Source organism: Talpa occidentalis, unplaced genomic scaffold (assembly GCF_014898055.3).
Source record: "Talpa occidentalis isolate TD23 unplaced genomic scaffold, MPIMG_talOcc4v2.1 talOcc4.7, whole genome shotgun sequence".
NCBI lineage: Eukaryota > Metazoa > Chordata > Mammalia > Eulipotyphla > Talpidae > Talpa > Talpa occidentalis.
In genome coordinates this window covers 130,692,671-130,713,453 of record NW_023605083.1, presented here as the reverse complement: position 1 = coordinate 130,713,453, position 20,783 = coordinate 130,692,671, and the positions used below count along the sequence as shown (strand labels likewise).

The 20,783-nt window shown below is 54.8% G+C and overlaps 1 protein-coding gene across 5 annotated transcripts in view; it reads left to right on the top strand.

Annotated features, from left to right (window-relative positions):
- Nucleotides 1-20,783, top strand: part of SLC39A11 (solute carrier family 39 member 11) — a 238,912-nt gene that overhangs the window by 188,615 nt on the left and 29,514 nt on the right. Inside the window, exon 8 of one of the 5 annotated variants that reach the window (XM_054688631.1) lies at nucleotides 3,718-4,347. The exons of the other annotated variants lie outside the window; for them this stretch is intronic. Coding sequence (XP_054544606.1) covers nucleotides 3,718-3,781 — 64 coding nt within the window. The 3' untranslated portion in view covers nucleotides 3,782-4,347. Of the gene's footprint in view, nucleotides 1-3,717; nucleotides 4,348-20,783 lie in introns of those variants that run through there. 5 annotated transcript variants of the gene reach the window in all.

Below are 20,783 nucleotides of genomic sequence, written 5' to 3'. Positions count from 1 at the left end.
GAGCACCTCCAGGCCACAGGGCCCAGGTGGAGGAAGGCAGGTGAAGCACGCGCCTGAGAGAGGGATCCTTCGGAAAGCAGGGTTGTGCCACCTTTTTGGCCTGTGATGACTGATGGCGGCCATGGGTGTAATTGCTCCTGTTCTCCAAACCCCTTATGTATAAAGGCAAAAACGCATGACAGAGATGGTGTTGGGGCTGCTAAGTGCTCCCTCCTTCTTGAAGCCCTCCCCTTCTCTCTCCCGGACTCCCCCGTGCCTGTGTGCTTCATCCAGGCATCTTGTCCTGGGGGCCTTTCGGAAGTGTTCCCCAACGATCAAGGCATCCATTTCTCTCATGAGTGCACACCCCTCTATTTGCTGGTGGTAGTGAGTCGCTCTTCAGCCAGACTTTCCTCCTTTCTATTCCTCTCTGTTCTGAGAGCAGGCGGGCAGCCTGAGGCAGCAGTCTTAGATGCCTTCAGGGGACTCGGGTGTCAAAAATGAGGCGCCAGCTGGGTGGGCATGGCGAGGTGAGGTGGACCTCAAACAGCACACCCGCTCTCTAAATGCACTGACGTTCACATTTGCTTAAAGCATATACTTCAGGCCCAAGAGCTGACCCAGGGGCCACTGGTTTCTGACCCCGGCATACAACACATTCCTCCACCTCCAGACAGTACAACCTCCAAACATACACCCGCCTCCCCAAGGAAATGGCCTCATCTCCTGGAGCTGGTGCCGACGGTGGGTTCCCTACCCGACATGCATAGAAGCCAGATTATAGTGGCACAGAGTTTTGAGAAAAGAAAGCAGCTTTATTGCGAATCATTTGGGAGGAGGCACAAGAGGTAAACTCAGATCCGTTCCAAGGTTAAGAAAGGAGATTATAGGGCCTCAACCGCACAGCGGTTGAGTGCTGGGCTGCGAAGCTGCCCGCAGCCTCTGCAGCGCCGGTTCGATCCCCGGCCTCCAGGCGAGGGTCCCACATAGCGTGCAGACCTCTCCTGCCACCTGCTGCTTCCTTCAGCAGTGTACTTCATCAGTCTGCCTGCTCTGCTCTCTGCTCTGGCTCCCGTGAATTCTCTCACCCTCCCGTGCTTCTGACTGTACCCAGTGCTTGTATAAATAAATAAATCTTAAAAAAAGAAAAAGAAAGGAGGTTATATAGGTTTGGGGGGACTAGGGTTGAGAACAAAGGGGTTATGTTTTATTGAGTAAGGGCTAAGGGCAAAGAAACGTGGACTTGGCTGAAGTTCATGGGCTAGTTACAGGGCAGAACTTGGAGACGTATGAAGTTGTTTTGCTATTTCCAGATAACTGGAGTTTTGAATTTCGGTGGGGGCCCCTCCCTCGGGGTGATCCCCTCCTCTGTGTTTGCTCTTTCCTGGCTCCAGCCAGCCTGGGGGCTCAGCTCAGGCTAGTTACTTCTGCTTGTTCAGGCCGGTCACAGGCACTTTAACTGTGTCTGTGAAAGTTCGATGAGGGTTTTTGTCTTTTGTTCTGTAGGAGCCGAGGACAGTTTAGCCTCACTTGCATATTACCCAACCGTGTGTCTCCAGGCAGCAGGAACTAACTTGTCCATTGTCCCTTCCCACCTGGTCACTGAGCTTGCCCAGGCCTCTGTGCCCAGTGCCGCCTCTGTCTGCCCCCCGAGTTGGTGTGGGACCCCTGTGTGTTGAGTGTCACCACAGCTGGTCACTGACTTCTAAGTCTTTGCTACGGGATGTGCCGACTTCATGAAGCCCCTATCGTGTCTGGGCTGGTCATTCTAGGCCAGAATTATCCCAGTTCTCAACTTCTTATTCCTGCCTGTCAGACTCCCAGGCCACCTCCTCACTCTGTCTCCAGCCTTGACCGTTAACTTGATGCCTATTATGAAAGTCAGATAAGACAGTAAATAGGGAAGGATCTTTAGAATGTAAGAAATGTCATCCAAACAAGGGCTAATTGGGACTTGTCATGCCCTGGGGACACCTCTCCCAGGCAGGGCAGTCTGCGCTTTGCCTCTTGGCACAAACATTTTGATCTTGGCTTCATTAAGCAGACAGTGTCCAGGGCTGATGCTGAAGATGAATATTGTGGGGAAAGGCTCTGGCCTTTGAATACGTTGGGGCCAGCTCCTCCAGACACCAAGGCCATGTCGTCCCAGCACAGGGGGTGGGGTGGGCACGCTACGGAAGGCCCATGCTCGCAAGGCCAGCCTGCCCGGCTCTGTGCTCACAAGCCAGGCCTGCTGTCTGGCAGCGCCATATCTCCTGTGGCATTGCATCACAGTGTTGCTCTGATGTCCCTCTGCCTGTCACCGGTACTTTCTGCTTATCTTTATATTTCTGAGGACAGCAGAGCACAAATCATTCCAACCGAGCTCCCCCTCCCTCCACCAAACAGATTCTCTCTGAGTTATATAAACTCTCAACAGATCCCCTGAACTGGAATTTGCTGGGGCTGTGGGCCACGGAGATTTCAGCTTCACAAAAACCTGCTAAATAAGCATCAGTCGTGGGGGAGGGGAGCTTGCATTTATGCCCGATAGCTCACCTACCTACTGTCCCAGGGTGCTGTTCAACCTGCATCCCCACTTGCCCCTGTGATCCAGGTAGGAGTCCCTGCAAGGCAGATCACAGGGAAGGAGCTTTCCCTCAAGATGACCTATCCTGCAGTCCATGCTCCCCTATGATAAAGTTCATGACTTGGGTTCTCATCCAGAGTGTCCGTGACCTTCCTCCTGAGTGGCGAAATGATGAGCAGCCCTCAGGCAAGACTTCTTAGCTCACACAGACCTGGGTTTCATGGGGGGGATGAGGACTAGTGGCTGGAGAGTCAAGAGGGAACCCCTTGGGGAGCTGGAGACCAGGCAGACAGAAACAGCTATGCAGGAGACTGAGCATGCTCAGTCAGGGTCAGAGGGGTGGCTGTTCTCACCTGAGGCCAAGGGACACAGCTGCCAGCTGGCTCACCTTGCCCTGGGTTGGGTGTCTTGAGTGGGTTGCGGAGAGGCAGCCCTGCCAGAAGCAGGAGGAGAACAGCACAGGTGTCCACAGGGCGCGGCAGCCCCTGGCTGCCGGGTTCCCGTCTCTGGTTCCAGGGTCGCTACTGCACTTGATCAGCTACGTGGAATCCACCCACCCTTGTTCTCAATTCACTCTTGTAGGAGAGGAAGGAGAAGGCGGTCAGGCTGTAAGATGGTGTTAACTGGAATAAAAACCTCAATGATGGTTAGACAAAGAGCTTATTAGATCATCCAGTGAGGATTCCAACTCAGGATGCAGCCTGGCAGATTTTACTCTGTGAGAGCTGTTCCAGCAATCAAGTGTGTGTTTAGGGTACATAGGTAGGGACAGTGAGTCACTGGCATTGTCTGCGCAGCTGTCCCACACATTTAAGGCTGTTCTAAAATAAAAGGTTTCTTTTTAAAGAAGCTTTATAAAATTGAAGAAAATTAGAGTGCTTTTTGTACTGAGTTAGGGCTATAAATTATAACCATAAAAGATGAATTTCACAGAACAGGCAGATTTGGGGCGGAAAAGAATCAAACTGAGCCTTTAGAATGAAAATCATAGACATTCGCATTTCAACTTAAAGCGAAAGTTTAGACTAGTAGACTCTTCCTGATGGATGTAGCTAAAGGTAGAATTCATGGAGTAGATGGCCCAGTCAAGGAAAATGCCCACAGTGTGTTAGGAAGAGAGTAAACGAGACATAGAAGCTAGAATGAAAAGCTCGGCATTATCTTAATAGGAATCCCAAAAGAAGAGGAACAGAAAAAAGGAGGCAACATCAAAAGAGAATTTTCCAGAAATAGAGAAAGACATGGGTTTTCAGATCAAGACAGTTTGCATTTGCAAAATCAAACCAAATCAGCTTGTAGAGGAAGTTCACCTGCAGGCACAGGCGGCAAAGAGAAAATCTGAAAAGACACCAGAGGGAGAGACTGCATCCTGCCCAGAACTGCCGGCAGAAGACCCGGCAGCCACATCTCCAAGCTGCTGAGAAGAGTCCCTATGAGAAGAGCAGGGACAGGCAAGCCTGCTCTGAACGTTAGGTGGCTCATGCCCTGTGTTCCTGTCACGGTTGCTCCGCCCTGCGCTGGGTGCTGGGTGGCTGAAGACGGAATGTAAGCGCAGGGGCATAGCTGTCCCAGTAAAGGGTAATTTGCAAAAATGGGTGGGTCTTTGGACTGTGGTTTGACAACCTCTAATCTAAGGGTCAATTCGCCAAGCTAAACGCTCCAGCAAGAACAAGTAAAGACTGTCAGGCTTTTTGCTCTAAGACCTCCCTGCTGTAGGATCGATGCAGAAGGTGCATCAGGGTAAGAGGAAAAAGGTGATGATAAATATGTTAGTGAATCCAAAGGACAATTATTCTAAAGAGAGGGGAGGGAAGGAGGGAGGGAGGCAGACTAATGGGGTGCAGATCAGAGTAATTCAGTCATCAGCAGACTAAGCACATCTTCAAAAGACATAGGATTTGCTCTTTAAAATTCCAGTTCTGTGGTGACTAACAAGTGGCACGCCTAATGCATGACGTGGGGAGGTTAAAAATAAAGGAATGAAAAAAGATACAAGGGTTCTGCTGATGGAAAGAAAGCAGGCATTGCAGTTTGCCATCAGAACAAAGAGACGTAAGGCAGAAAGTCACATGCAGAATGAAGGTCAACACGTCGTGACAAGCGAGGCCATGCCTAGGACCATGGGCTGGCCCTGTCTGGGTGCAGCTGGCAGTGAAAGCCTCAGCTGTCCAAGAAAAGCTGTCAGAATCGAAGGAGAAACAGACAAAACCCCAGTCGGGGGCGGACCCCCCATAAGGGATAGTATATTCTTCCATGAATGGAAAAAAAAGGTTAACAAAATGGACGTTTATCAACCATCAGTGAGAAAACCTACATTTTTTTCAAACACATGTGCCTGTTTCCCAAAATGGATGACTGTGCCACAGAGGAAGTCAGAATACAGAGCCCCAGATCAGTACCGTCCACTCCGTGCTCTGACCTCAGTGCAGTGGGAGGTCATCTTGGAAGAAGATCACCCTAATGATGTGCTGGTGGAAAGGAAGGCCAAGGACCACACAACCAGCAGTGTGGGGCCCCGAGGGAGGCCTGCAGACCAGGTGGGGGCACTAGTGGGCGAGTGAGAGGCCCATGCCAGGTGCCCCTAGAAGGGACAGCATTTCATGGGGGGGGGGGGTGTCAGGTCGGGGCTGTGTGCACGTAGGTCCAGAGCCAGTGGGGAGACACGTGACTGAGGGACCCCCCCCGCCATGGTGCTTTATGGAGGACCAAAGGTGAAAGAGGGATGTTCTTGTTTTCCTTCTGATCAGATCAGATAGAGGCTGTGCCAAATCGCCCATTTCTTTGAGCCCTGCTCCCCCAAGAGAGATCTGGTAGGTGATGGTGAGGCTGGATGGGACGCCTTAATGAGAAACCTGGCCCCCTGGGGCTCAGCCACCTTGGCTGCAGGATTAGGGGGTGAATAGGAGAGGGACTTGTGTGTGAATATGGAGAAAGTGCTGCCAAGGTGGAGACTTCAGCATCTTTCAACTTATGGCCACCAACAAGTGGACATTCTGCCCCTTCGGCACAGAGAGGCCTTCTCCCCACTCAGGTCTCCCTCTCTTTCCGCCCCTCTCTCCATTCATTACTGGAATTCACTGGTGGGGAGGCTGTGGAGGGGGATGGGCCCCCTGGCTTCCCACCGCAGGTGCGTCATCCTCTGTCCGGGGATACTGGGCACTTCAGCAGGAGCTTGGCCACCGGGGTGAGGCCGGGGAAGGGCCCCTCATGGACTCCGAGGGCAGTTGGGGGAGCGGCCCTGGGGAAGAGCTCAGCGGCTGCACAGCTCTTGTGGCGCAGGCCAGGCCGCCCAGTTTCACCTGATACGGGAGTAGGGGTCCTGCGGGAGGGAGCGGGGGCTTCAGACGCAGAACCGCAGCAGCTGGGTCGGGTGTGGAAGGGAGATTCAGGTTCCGCTGTCCGGGACACCAGGCCCGCAGTGGTGCCCAGCAGGGCCCGGAGGGGAGGAAGGAGGAAGGATGCATTCTTGTGACTCTGGGACACGCCGACCGGGCAGCCGAGCCCGGCGGAGGGTCCTAGTCACTTCGTGTGGGGTCAGCAAACCATGCTGTGTGGGTGCGTGGGGGCCCCACCCCTGGCTCCACAGATGTGTTCTGTGGGAACATGACTTGTCACGTTGTCTGGGGCTCCTCATGTCGACACGGTTGAGTTCTGTCATCACCGCAGAGTGTGAGGCTGGGTTGCAGCGACGTGGACGGGATGATGATCAGCGGAGCCCGCAGCAGGAGAAAGACATGCACTGGGTCGGGGGTGGAGGCTCTCTGTGGAATAGGGGGGAACATGACAAAACCAAACCAGTAATAAGCTTGTAACCTCTGACAGCAAAACTGAGGCTGCCAGAGGGGGTGGGGGGCGGGTGGGGGGCAGGGAGGGGCCAGCGGAACATGGTGGGGTGGGCAGGGTGAGTCCATGCTGGGAGAAGGCTGACCCTCCCACCCCTGGAGCAGCGGAGGCAAAGGTTTCAACCTACTTTACATCTCAATAACAAAATTTGGAAAGAAGGAAGGAAAAAGAGTCTTGAGGCTGAAAAGCTACAGACATTTACCGTCCGTCTGGCATTTGCAGGAAAAGTATGCGGACCCCGAATTTAGCAGGCGGTCCCTAGTCCTAGGGCAGGCTCATCATCAAACACTGCGCCCCCGGCTCTTTCTTGATCACTTTTTCCTTACCTGTGCTCCTGCATCTAGAGCGGGGGCTTCTCTAAGCTCACCTGTGGCATCACAGCCACCCAAGAAGGCAGCGCCCCCCAATTTCCACCTGAGTTTCTCAGATCAGAACCCGGGACAGGTGGCCCTGAGCAGCGTCTTGTGTGTGGCTGCTGCCATCTAGTGGTCGAGTGCTGGGACTGCAGCCCCTTTGGGGTGCCCATCCCACCACCCACTTCCCCTGTGTCCACTGCCACCTGGGATGGGGTGTCCGTTCAGAGCCCAACATCTCAGCGGTGGAGAAACAGCCTGCAGAGGGCAGCTTGGAGTTTGGGGGGCACACCCCTTCTTTCTCATCTGGTCCTGTAGCAGTTTCTTTGGGTTTCACCACAGAGAAATTCTTCCAACCACTGGCCCTTGGGGACTCTGCCTCCAAGCAGTTTTCCCTTCTGAAGAGGCGCTGCCTTCCAAGAATGTGTTCTCTGGGGAGGGAACCTGCCCGCGGCGCTCGCTTAGCGCAGAGCGAGCCTAATTCAAACCAGCAGGGAGAGCGAGGTTGTTTATGCTTCGGCATTTTGCTTCCCGTGTCACTTCCTACTGGAAGCTTTGCCTGAGCCCGTGGGGAGGGGAGGTGTTTGTCACCCGAGCGCACCCTGGCCGAGAGGACGCTGGCTGCAGACTCCACCGTGCACCCCAGGGCAGCCCCCAGAGCACACCCCGGCCTGCCCTGGGAGGAGAGCCCCAGACCAAACCCCAGACACTTAGTGGGGTGAGGACGCCTGCCCAATTAGCCTGCTCTTGGACCAGAAGCTCATTAAGTTCCCCGTGGAGGCACTGAAATAAATTTTCAAGTCTCTGCTTGTCTCCCAGATCAAAGAGCAAAACACAAGCCAGATAGATCCTTCGGCCTGGCTGAAAAATAGGCAAGGGAGGCTTATTACTTATGTGTCTGCCCTAACAGCCCCCTCCACTTGCTCCCCTGTGTTCTTGAAAACAGGTCAGCGAGCTCAGTGTTCAAAGTTCCCACTTTGCCGGGGGAGGAGCCTCTGGGGCTGAGCTAGAGAGGTCTTGCCTCCAGGCCCATCCAAGCAGCTCCCCCCTACACCAGCCCCGATGCCCTAGACCCAGCCCCCGGGACAGCACCAAGTCTCCCAGGTTCCTAAAGAGTCCTGGGGAGGCTCTCCCTTCTTCAGAGCTGCTGACCTTGATCTCCGCCCTGCTCACCGAATTGGGTCTCCCCCATAGAGCCCAGGGGGCATCCCTCAGAGCCATCACAGCCTGAGACCCAGCACCCAGGCAGCAGGACAGCAAGGGGCCTGGGGAGGAGATACTTTCACAGCTGAGTCCACCCCCCCCCATGCCCCCCCTTCTCTGGACCAGCACACACTCTCCCTCCACTGCCTGCAGTCACTTCACTGGAGGTCAAGTCTTGTGCTGGTCTTATTTGCAACAGGAGACTGTGTCCTCAGCTTTTTTTTAACGCCCCACCCCATCAGACTCCCTGGCCTGGAATTCCAGAGACTCATGGGAAGTTTCTTCTCAGTCCTCCCACACATGATGACCTAGCCCTGAATTATTGATGGGGGGGTGGAGGGAAGTGGTGGGGGACTCGAGGGGGTGGTGGTGGGGTTGGGTTTGCTGGGTGGGCAGACAGCGCCACCGTGTGGTAGTTCGACACCATAGCTTGCTGGTGACCTCCCAGGCCAGGCGTGTGGCGGACGCAGAAGTGGTCCCTGCAAGAGTCAGGGCCCAGGCGTGTGTGCACACATTGGTTAAGGTGTTCTGCTCGTTTTCAAAAATAGTAGCATTTTCACATTCTGCCTATTTGACCCTGATGCGTCCCCCTCATTCAACTCAGCCCTTACCTGTTTCTGTCACTTATATATATGTGTGTGTATATATATATATATTTAATATATTTCTTACATCACTTTTCATTTTTGCACAATGTATGCATTTTCTTCTTGGTTCTATTCCCCAGACAATTGCACCCCCCTTATTTTGGCCCCAATCCCTCCTCTCCCTGCCCCCACCCCCATGTCTCTGGTTTATAGTTGCTTGTTGACTTTGATTTTTTTCTTTATTATAGTTATTCTTTTTCCTGGTCCCTTATTAATTCAAAAGGGCACCTGCACCCCTATGTTTATAGCAGCACTGTTTACAATAGCTAAGCTGTGGAAACAACCCAAATGCCCCAAAATGGATGACTGGATCAAGAAGATGTGGTACATATATACCATGGAATATTACTCAGCAATCAAAAAAGATAAACACATGCAATTTGCAGCAACATGGATGGCGCTGGAAGGGATCATGCTCAGCGAAATAAGCCAGAAAGAAAAAGAAAAATACCACATGGTCTCACTCATAGCAGGAGTTTAGAAAATCTGTCATTATTTCATGTACCCATGTCAGAAAATAACAATACAGCCTTTACGTGACCCTGCACGTAAGGGAAGGAGAAATGTGAACTCCGCCAATGAGCGATAAGGAAGCGTCTTTCTCCACGGTTTTGTTGTCTGCACCGGCAGGGGAGAGACATGAACACCCCAACTCCGTTCCATGTTTCTGTCTGTCATGTTGGGCATGGCATGCTTATTCTTCCAGTGGCTTTGTAGCAAATGGTATTAATTATGTCAGCTCTGGAAGTAAACAGAATGGATCTAAAGGTCTGCCAGACACACGGCAAACCCAAACCAGGATTAAGCAGCTTCCATGGACAGTTCTAGGTCACCAGAAATCAAGCCATTTATCCGTCTGTCCCTCCGTCCATCCTTTCAGTCCAGAGAGATTTGCCAAGGATTGGTCTTTTTTGGAGACTCTGAAGACAGAGTCCGCTCCCAAGTGGGGAAACAAAGTGTCCTCATACAGGGCAGAGGGAACAGCGCCCCCTGCTGAGGCCTGCACCACTGCCCCCGGCGAGCTCGGGGCTCCCCTCACATCCAGACCCCTCTGGAGGGGGCACAGGAAGCCAGGCAGCGAGAAGAACCTGGAGTCACTCTCCAGGCCTTCCGTGGTGTGCACCGTGTGGCCGCGTCTGAGGCTCCTGGGCCCTGTCTGTGTCCTGGGGGCAGGGGTGGAGCTGGAGGCCCGTGGGCTCCGGGGTGTTGGCGAGGGGTGCTGCGGGGTGCATGAGGGGTATGAGGGGTGCAGGAGGCCAGCGCTCCTCTCTGACCTGGTCACCATCTGCCCTTTGCACTCTGGGCAGAAGGCCGGGCCCTGAGCACCCACAGGGCACACCACGGACCCCTCAGTGCTCATTCTCAGTGAAGTGGCTCAGAAGCAGCGTCTGTCGTTCTGCCTGGCACCCCCACAGGCCCGGCCCAGGTCCAGGAGGGTTGGGGTCTCTCGGGGCTCTGGCTGGACCTCATGCTGCTTCTCCTCCCGTGTCCAGCTCCAGGCCGGAACGGTGTGTGAGTGTCCTGTCCTCCAGTTCCCCTTTGGCCTTTCCAGGCGGACACTGCATCAGGTCTGGGCACTGAGTGGACATGCTCCTAACTGACCTCTGGCCTGGCCCTCCTCTCCCTCCCCACAGCAGACCTGGGCTGCCTCTTGTTCTCCGTGGCCCCCAGGGCCACCCCATGGACACTCAGCTCTGCCCCAGAGGCCTGGCGTGCTTGAGATGACTTTAGAGTGTGAGACGCCCCCTGATCCCATGAGCTGCCTCCCTCTGGCCCCCCACCCCCAGCTCCCTGGACACACTTTCAGGCCCTTGTAATTGTACGAATACCGCTCTCAGAATAAAGGGGAGGGGACCATGCTCCCCTCCTGCGTCTGCAGGCAGCCTTTCACCCTCAGTAGCACAAGAGACTGTTTATGCCACGGCCACCCTGCCTCCCCCACCCCCACCCAGTCCCTGGCCATGGTGTTGGACCTCTTGGCAGGGGGCACCGATCTGGATACAACGTGCAGTCTGTTTAGACTGAAGCAGGCTTGGGGGGAGGCAGGCACCCCGCAAAGCTCGGCACTTTCCCTCCATTCAGTCGCTGCCTGTCTGTGCTGCATCCCCACCCCACCCCGTCCACTAGGAAGGAGTGCCTGGCCCACAGGGAGGCTCAGGCGGGCTGTGGGCCGCCTCTGCACTCTGCGGCACTCTGCTTGGCAAAACTGCGAAAGGCAGCTCAAGCGCCACGGTCCACCGGCCCGAGTGACACCGCTGTGGACAGCTGTGGCTGTGGCTATTCACCTGCTCTCATGGGCCTCCCGGCATGTCCCAGCGTGCCCCAGCGTGGACAGGAGGCCCTGGAACCTGGGATGTCCTCTGAGGCCGTGTCCATGGTGAGTGGCCCACATGGGCTCACCCAGGCCCATCCGACTGGGAAGATTGTGAGCGGCCGCCTCCGCCCGGCCCTCCACAGCCCTCCTCTCGCAAACGTGGCCTGTCCTGAAAGCTGGCACTCGCTGAGCCCCGTCCATATGCGGGGCCTGTGCCGCTGACTCGTGTGCATTAGCTCACCTTAGATCCCCGTCAGGGGGACATCACCCATCTGCAGACGGGACTGAGCCCCAGCGCACGGCAGGATCTGGACCTGGGCTGCTGGCTCTCCAGTCTGTGCCCTTAACCACTGGGCTGTCCTGCCTTCCGGTCATGCGCAGAGGCTGGGAAGCTGTCCCCGAGGAAGCGTGGGCCTACGGTGGCGAAAGCCAATGCTTTCGGCATTGGCCCTGGGAGTTCTGGTGCCATTGTCAAGTGCGTCTTTAAAATCAAGGCTCATCGGGCGTGTGGGAAGGAGAGCAGATATGAAACTCCCCAGGGAGGGCTAGATTTCCTAGCCGGAAGCAAACGTCTATGTGGGAGCGTGTGGAGCGTGGAGCATCGCTGCAGACTTCTGGCACTGGGGCAAGAGCTGGGAGCCCTTCCGGGTACCTCCAGGCAGGAGATGCTGAGGGGAGGCAGGGGCAGGGCAGGGAAGACACCTGAGGGTGGTGGAGACGGCCTGGGGGACCTCTCTGCAATTACCCACTTCCCCAGCTTCTCCTTCTGGAAAGTCGAGGGGTGAATAGACGGGTGGATGGGTACAGAGCGCCCGTGTAAGAGTTACCTGTCCAGATTGGGGACTGGTGGTTAGCCGCCTGAGCGCCCCAGGACTTTACAACAGTGGTGTAATGGTGGCATCATGTCCCCCCAAAAGATGTATTTGACAGCCTAAGCCTGGGTCCCAGAGAACGTGACCGCATTTGTCTGAACCCCCTGGGAACCCCTCCTCCCGGGGCCAGCAGACAGGAGAGCAGAGCCATCTGCACAGGCTTGAGGTCTGACGCAGCCACGCAAAGTCTGCTGCCTGCAGGCAGACCAGCCTTCCGCCCGCCGGAGACCAGGGCGCCGGATAAAGGAGGTTCAGCCACGGGCACCGGCCCTGCCTGGCCAAGGCGGGCTCTTCAGATGGGAGAGATTATCCCCGGCCTTGCCTTCTCTGCACACAGAGAGCACCCCTGCATCTTCAGGCCAGAGTAACTAGGGCCCAGAGCCCCCTGTCAAGAATAATGACATATTTAATGTCGGTGACTCCCTGTTCCTCTGCTAACTTCAAACCTGTGTTTGGGGGAACGGCTCTCGCTGTTGTGAGCCGCAGTCTTCGTTAGATGAGCCAATAAAGCCTCTGCTGGTGAGACTCCACTCCAGTTGACCTTTGAGGGCCCAGTCTCTGCAGACGTAATTAATTAGGATCAGCTCCTGCTGGATGGGGCGGGCCCTCCACTTACGTGTCCTTATAAGATGAGGAGAAATGGCACAGGACAGAATGCCACCCCCCAGAATGTCTGGGGGGGCTCTGGGGGGAGCCTGGCTCTGCTGACCCCATGATTTTGCGCTGATGTCTCCAGGACAGAGACTAACCCTCTGCTGTCTTAAGACACCCGATTTGTGGCACTTTGTCACGGAGGCCATGGGACAGATGCCCCCCCATGTCACTGTACCTCCCCACCCAGCCCCCTCCTGGCTCCCTCCAGCCCCTCCCCTGTGAGCACCAACCCCGAGCAAGGTTTTTAAATCCCTGTTCTTCTCTGTCCTGATGCATTTTGTGCCTCCCTGGCGGCAGCTGTGTTTTACCACAGGAGAACGTTAAGGTTTGGGGTTTTGTGTTTAGATGTGCTGTGTTTTCTTCCTGACGTCTCTCTCGGTCCAGTCGGGACCAACTTGGAGAAAAGCAGTGGCTTCTCCTGTTCTCAGCGGCCGCCTCCCGACAAGGGTCCCGGGGAGACTCGGGGCGTTGGAGCCGCGAGGCTGTCGTAAGAAAGAGGCCTTTGTCGCGGGAGCACGGCGCTCGGCTCGGAGACAGAGGCAGATTGTGCCAGAAAACAAACAACAAAAAAAAGGTTCCACCACAGAATTCTTTAGGACTTCAGTCATCAACCTCTCGCTTGTTCTTAAAAGACATGTTTCCTTTCTTCAGTGTGATTCCATCAGCTGGGGGCGGGGTGGGGTGCGACCCCCCCACCATCTGCCCTGGCCCCCACCCAGCTTGCCGCTGACATCACCTCATGCCCCCCTTCCCGCCGCCTGCAGGTAGGGGAGTCACAGGCGTCCCCCGGCCTGCTGGGGGAGGGCCGGAGAACCAGGACCTGAGCTGGGTTTCCAGTACAGGGAAGGGAGAGATCACAAGGGCCCCTCCTGCGTTGCAAGCTCCCTAGTCCACGCGTGTGAAGACCTTAAAATTTGCATTCGCTTGGGGAGAGGCCCGAGAGCCTCATTCTGTGCGGGAGAGAACGGAAGTGAAGTGACTGACCCAAAGCCACGTCCCTCACCAACGTCAGGCCTGGCCTGCAGGTTCAGGACCTGGGGCTGGCGTGCGCTGGACCTGGTGTGGCGCTCGGACACTGCGCAGCCCTGCCGGCCCCCAGAGCCCCCGCTTCGGCCTCAGTGCCCCCCTTCAGCCAGTACCCACCCTCGACCATCCTTTATCCTGTTGGGGTTCACATCCCCCGAGCTGCTGCATCACCGCTTGACCCAAGGCATTGACTTGCAAGGCCGAAATTCAGTTGGTTTCCTGCTGTGGTTTTAGTTAAACACACGAAAGCATATTCTGTGACCGAGGGTCTCTGCAGACGGAGCGTCACGGGGTGTGCTGGGCTTACCTTCCCGGGGCAGGATCGCCTTTTAGCCCTGTGGGAAGTTCCTCGCTTCGCCAGCAAAGCACTGGAAACCTTTCAAAGCAGACTCAAAGCTCAGACGTCCAAATCACACAAACCGCTCGCTCTTTGGTAGGGCCACGAGACATCTCGCAAAGGTTCTTTCCGTATCGCCTCTGGAGACCCTGCCGTTGAAACACAAGGTTTTAAAAACGGAAACTTAGCGGAAGCTTTTTTTCTTTCCAGTTGACGTCTGTTGTTTGTGCCCTCGGGCGAGGACACCTCGCCTGGAGCTCTTAGTAAGGAAGCTTGCAGCCCGCAGAGGGTCCCATGGGGTCGACTCAGCCGAAGATCAGGTGGACAGAGGACAGCAGGGTCACGAGTCAGGGTCCCCTGTCTGTCTGCCCTCCTGAAGAGTCACGTCTGTTCTCTACAGGCCGCTGGTCTGTCTGCTCACTCCCAACTTCATGGCATTGAACTTGAGACACCCCAAATAATGCTGCTGGCGGGGGAGGCAACAGGCTTTACCACCTCTCTGCCAGCAGCCTTGGGGGTCACAGCATCCCTGCTAATCCCCCACTAAGCCTCAGCTTGACAGCCATCATCGCCACAGCTTCTGTTGAAGATGCAGAAGAATTTTCTCAGATTACAGGCCTCCCCCGCCACATCGAACACAGGACCCAGGAAAGCAGCCTTCCTGGCGTGTCTTTCATGGGGACCTTCTAAAAGCAGAAAAGAAGCTGCCAGCACATCTTCACGCTCCCTGCCATTCTCTCCTGGCACCCTGGGCATCAGGGCATGACCAGGGTCTGGCTCGCGGGGCGGGGCGCTCAGCCTCTCGAGGGTGTCCAGCCTCGCAGACCAAACACCTGCATCCTCATCACCCGCGGCCCGAGCGCTTGCGCCCAGCCCCGCTCTATGTTTAGAGTCTGCCGCCCGCAGTACAGTTCCGTATCGCTTCAGACAGGGGCTGGCCCTTGGCAAGAAGATCCCAAACCATGTGACGTTTTGTGATTTTTAAAAGTCCTGCCTTGAGGATTTGACCTTAGTGGTCATTGTCATCAGAGAGAGGGAAGATGCCTGGGTTCTTTTCTCTGTTTTTATTCTTTTTCTCTCCCCACCTATTCCTTCCGCCCACGTGACCCTTCCTCGCTCCTTCCTCCCGCTCAGCCCAGGAGTCCTCACTCTGGTTAGGAACGTCCACTTGTTTTTATCAGTTTTTGCGTTGTTGGCTCATCTAGCAAATAGCCGGTGTAGTCTCTGGCATTCTGACTTGCTTTACAAACGACACAGCCTTCCATTTTGTGGCAAATGGGAACATTTTGTATTTCCTTCTGCATAAGAAGGCGCCTCTGCTCTCACCTGGAGCGCAGACGGGGAAGGCCTGGGGCGCGTGTTGCCTCAGCACCGTCACCTGTGACTTAGGACACATCACCATCTCCTCCTCCTTCCCAGCTCCATGGTTCAAGGTGGCACCCCCGCCACCCCATATCCCGAAAACAGGGTGGTGGGAAGCGGAGTGGAGAAGGGCGTGCACTGCCTCCCTTTAAGGGCCTGCCCCAGAGGTCACATCCAGTTTGTCCCCTCATCCCTTTGGCCAGAAGCCTAGTTACCTGGTTTCATGTCGCTGCCCTACAGGATTCCAATCTGGAATTCTCCCTCTGGGGATTGGGAGAGGGGGGTGACCCAAGCTGAGCCCCGAGGAGTGAGCAGGAATCAGGAAGGCAGATGGGGAAATGGGTGCGGCTGCGCGGGTCTGCAGGGCCTGCATCATCAGAGGCTGGGAGCCAGCACGAAGAGCTTTTGGTTCTGTCTCCAAAGCAAAGCAGAGCCTCTATGGGAAGAGATGGGGTGTGATTGAATTTGTGTTCTAGAAGAATCACTCTGGGACATCTGGTTTAAAAGAGCATCTGGCTAGAAACCCTTTTCACAAAATGATGAAACTGTTCAACTACGTTCAACATTGAGACAAGGAATCAATGTCAGTCTCTGGGGGAGAGTTTCCCCGATTCTAAACCCACGGGCACTGGATTAAGAAAGGCCATTTGCCTGCCCGTCCTCCAGAAAGGCTTTCTCAGCTGTAAGCGTCTCGGGGAAGCTGTGTGATTTCTGTGCTCTTGGCTATGAGAACAATTTATTAAGCCTAAGATGAAAGAATAACAGGGTTTGATGCAAAGAAGACAAAGGAAGGTGAAAACCAAGGTGGGATGACCTGAAAAAAGGGTCAGGACCACAAAGGAGTTGAAATCTTGGTGCCAGAATAAAGTCACTGGCAGGAAATTAGGACACTGTTGATATTGCAGAAAGTCAAACAGTATGTGGAGGAAGAGGGATTCCTTCTTCTTACAGAAAAAAGGAAAAGAAGCAAAGGAAAAGGGAAAAGATTAAAGTCGAAGGGGAGAGAACAGACTACTGTGATGTGCAGGTGAGCCCTGCAGAGCCCCCTGCATGGCGATGTGTCCCAGAGGAGCAGCCAGATCAATTAATGATCACCAAAGTGATCATTAAAAATCAGACTTCTAGATCCCAATGCCAGTGAAAAAAAGACTAGCGATTAGACACATCCTAGAAAATGTTTTTTTTTTAAAGATTTACTTTTTATTTATATGAGAGCTGGGGTACAGGCCAAAGGCGCAGGAGGGTGAGAGGATTCACCAGAGACAGAGTGGGGAGCAGAGCAGGCAGACTGCCTGAAAGCACTGCTGAGAGGAGCAGCGGGCGCAATAGGAGAGGTCTGCTGTGCCATGTGGGAATCTCCTGGGCCGGCCCGGAATCCAACCCACGCTACACAGGCTGCAGACAGCTTCACAGCGCTGTGCTCAACCCGCTGCACCACCAGGGAGCAGGGAGACCCTAGAAAATGTTTGAAATGACAGCCTGGGTCCAGCTGCCACGGGTGAGGAGCTGAGGCCACCCTCACGCTAGGAGATGAGGTGACCAGCTGCAGCTGAGACTTTTGGGGTAACAGGATGTGTGTGCTGTGGCTCTCCAGAGAAACAGAGCCCAATAGGAAGTGTGTGTAGAGAGAAAGATTTATTATATGGGACTGGCTCTTGTGGTCATCGAGGCTGACAAGCCTACTGGGGAATTTTTTCCTTCCCTTGTGGCAGATGCGTCTTTTTCTCTTATTCACACGGTCAACTGTTTGGGCGAGGCCCACCCACATTATGGAGGGCAATCTGCTGTACTCCACAGATATTAATTTCATCCAAAACTTGCCTACAGAGACACTCAGAATGATGTTTAACAAAATACCTGGGAGGTCAAGTTGATAGATAAGATGAACCATCACATGAGCATTGTGGGGGGGACACAGAAGATGTTCTCTTCCAAGATCCAGTGTTCAGGTAGAACATTGGGGTTGGGGTGGGAGTGGAGCCACCTGGTCCTGGATCCTGAACTTGGCCCGAAGGATTTAGCATATTCCAGCTGCTCAGCAGCCTCGCTGGCTCGTGGCTCCCATTCTGGATGGCACAGCTCTTGACGTGACTGTACTTTGGAATCCCCGGGGAGCTCGAAAATGATCATGCTTGGGTGTCCCCTGCAGCAATTTTGACTTCATCAGGTTGGGCTGGGGCCTGGGTCCTCGGGTGATGGTTAACCTTTAGGTTAAGAGCACGGGGGTCCCCAAGGCACCCTCCTGGCAAGGTGCGTCCGTTCCTCCGCTCCGACCAAACCTCTCAACCCCTGCGTCCCCATGAGACTCACATTATAAACAGACATTAAGCAAGCTCGGACTTGGGTCACAGGTAGAAGGAAAACAGAAACAGGATGGTATTAAGTCTGTCTGACAGGCAAGAGCGGACACGCTGACTTCACTTGTCTCCCGGGTTCTGTTTACCAACAGGCTTGGTAATTATTTGTTTTGCCACAGCCTCTGAGCCTGCGGCGCGGGTCCCGTGCTCTCCGCCCAGTGTTCTCCGGAATTGATGGTCATTTGGGAACATTACGGATTTAGCCCGAATCCCCACCCTGCTCCCTGAGCAGCTTCTAAAGGGAACCAAGGCATTCCCTGAGGACCCTGGTCCCTGGAGACAAGGCCGGGGTGTGCGTGACGGGAAGTCAAGGATACGGCTGAGCAACTCATTCCTCCTGCCCCAGACGAGCGAGCGCTCCTTCTCCGCAAACAGAAACCAGCCCAGACAAACCGCAGAGCCTCGGGTTTCTAAATGCCTCCAAAAGCGATTGTTTCAGGGCCGTGGACAAACGAGGCATGAGTAATTCAATCAGCAGGAAAACAAACAGAGTGACGCCCGGCATCTGAAACCCAGGGTGTCAGCAGGCAGCTGTTTGCCAGCCCCAGCAGCTCCCAAACACCTGGGGCCCCATCCGCCCAGTGGGTCCCCACACCCTCCAGTTAGGCTTCCCAGGGGGTGGCCCGGAGCTGTAAGCCATGTGACCCAGGGAGCGGAAAATTGCTGAGGGCTTTCTGGGGGCTGTGGAACCAGAGAAAAATATATGGGAAATAAGATTTAGGGAGGAAGTGGCACTTGCTTGATTCTTACCATTTGTGTGGTCTCAAGCCTGACTTCATGATGGAGACAAGTGCTTTGCTGTCGTGGACGTGCATGGGAAGCTGCATCTACTCCAGCTTCTGCCACTGAGCTGGGGAGCCTGGTCAGTGACCAAATCCTGCAGGTTGACCTGTAGGTTCCGAGAAGGGGCCAGTCCACCCAGTTCACCCAGTCCATCCATCCAGCCTGTCTCCCCGAGTCTGCAATTGCAAATGGCTAGCTGGAGTCCAGGGTGCAATGGTGATGGATTAGGATGGGGCGTGTAGTTTGAGGAATAACACCCACAGAAACAGACTCCTTGAGTTTACTACTGGCTTTCACAGAAAATCAACTGTGCCGATCAAGATGGTTCATATCAAGTCAACCATATTCCCCAGCTGCGCTACAGTTTACATTCTCTTTCCAGATAAAGGTACAGAGGGTGGGAGCAAGATTTGATGGCCAACTTTTCTATGTCTGTGTTCCCAGCCAGGAGAGTGAATTTTCAGTTTCTTAATGAGATACTTTGTTTTCATTTGTAAGAAACAGAACCACATTCACACTGTCCTGAGCTAAAAAGAGAATTGACTAATTGACACAACTGAGGAACCCAAGGGCTGGCTTCAGGTACAGTGTGATCCAGGAGCACAGATGATTTCATCAGCCTCTTAGTTTTCTCTCACTCAGCTCCGCCCTCTCCTCCATTCTCCGTGGAGGCAGGATGGCTTCCCACCCGCAGCACCAGCCTGAGTCCTCCCAGGTTTAAGTCTGACAGAAATACACAGTCTCCTCTCAGTAGTTCCTGAATTCATCTTGGTTGGCAAAGGGAGGTTACCGCATTCTGAAAATGACTTAAAGACTGACTATGAACCCAGTCTTTAGTTTGCTCTTGGTAAAGTACTTCAGTGCATCAGAAAACCTCATGGTCCGTTGTCAAGACCAAGAATGTGAAGACACGCTCAGAACCCAGACACGCTGGGGCCAAGACAGCTGGAAAGCCTAACCTGGGAGCGGTCCCTGCTACGGTGACTTTCACCCAGGCAGGAAGATGCCCATTCAGAGGCATCCTCTAGCTGGCGGTGTTTTCTTACCGTAACACACGCCTATCTCTGACCCCCGCTGAACCTCTGTCATTAAGAGACCATCAACTTTGCATCTCATGACTTGGCCGTAAAGTGTCTGCAGGCTGGAACTTGAGTCTCGAGGGATCTGGTTTGGTGCACGAGGGTCACGTTGTTGTGTCTGTCCTCCGGAGGCACAGACACAGCAGGGCCGTCAGCCCCATAGACAGGACTTTTCACTGCCTTCTGCTTTGGAAAAGATCCACTTCTGATGGAAACCCCCTGACGTGTCAGGATGAGCCCATGAAGTGAATCTGAGTGGGAAGAAGAGGCAGCGGAAGGAAAACACGGCAGGCTCCACGCCAGTGCTGGCGACAGGGCGACAGTGGCGCTTACGAGATCAGCGGCCCCTGTAAGTCCTCCTTGTTCACCCGACAAGCCCAAACCACAGGCCAGCTGGGATCCAGACTGAAATCCTCAGCAAGAGAAATTCTCACCCCTTCCCAGGCACCACCCCCCACCCCAGGCTGTGCAAGGAGATTGCCAGAACTCAGTGCCCCCATCTTCTGGACAGGGAGTTCTTTGTGGGGCTGTCCCGTGCACTGTGGGGTGTTTAGCAGCGTCCCTGGCCTCCAGCTGCTGGATGCCAGGAGCCCCCTCCGCACTGTTGTGAAAACCAAAAATGTCCCCAGACAGAGCCCATGGGGAGCAGGGAAAGCCCTGATTGAGGCTTGCTGCCCTGGGTAGTACTTCCTTTCCACATTGGAAGGCCTACTATGTGCCAGCACATAGTAGGTGCCTCTGCACCTGGTGCTGGTTAACGAAAGCACAGTGGGTTCCTATCCTCGGACTCGTGGTAACAGAATGCACATCGCTTGCAGACTGGTGCAGAGGCACAGGGCAAGGGCCGGTGCATCCAGGTGTGTTTGTGATCTGCCCATGCTGAGAGATGTCTGTGTCCTGTAACCTGCATTTCTGCCTTCCAAAGCACTGTCACTCACCCCTAGGCCTCCCTAATTAGCTACCCCAAACTAACCCTCCACCCCAAGTGGCAGGGGAGTAGCTGCTCCCAATCTCCAGTAGAACCGTTCTTGGCTTGGCTGCCTCCCGCCGCCCCTCCCTCTCTCCAGGCGAAATTCCAGGTCTCTAAGCTCCCGGGAGGCACTGTGCGTAATGCAGAGTTGTGCGAACATCTGGGTGAGAACCGCAGGACGTGGCCGGTTCCTCTGCGGTCTCCGAGCTCTGCCAGTGGGAGGAGTGAGCACGTGCTCGCGTGTCCCGCCACCGCGTCACCATAGCCGTGTCCACTGTGCAAGCTCCACGCGGCCCTGGGGCCACCTCCTCACCCCTTTCTTGCCCACGGCCACTGGCTCACTGTGGATGATTTCTCCCTGGCCTTCCCGGAGTCCGAGGACCTGAGGGCAGGGGCTGTGCCCTCTGAATCCCAAGCCCCTCCCCAGTAGCCCCC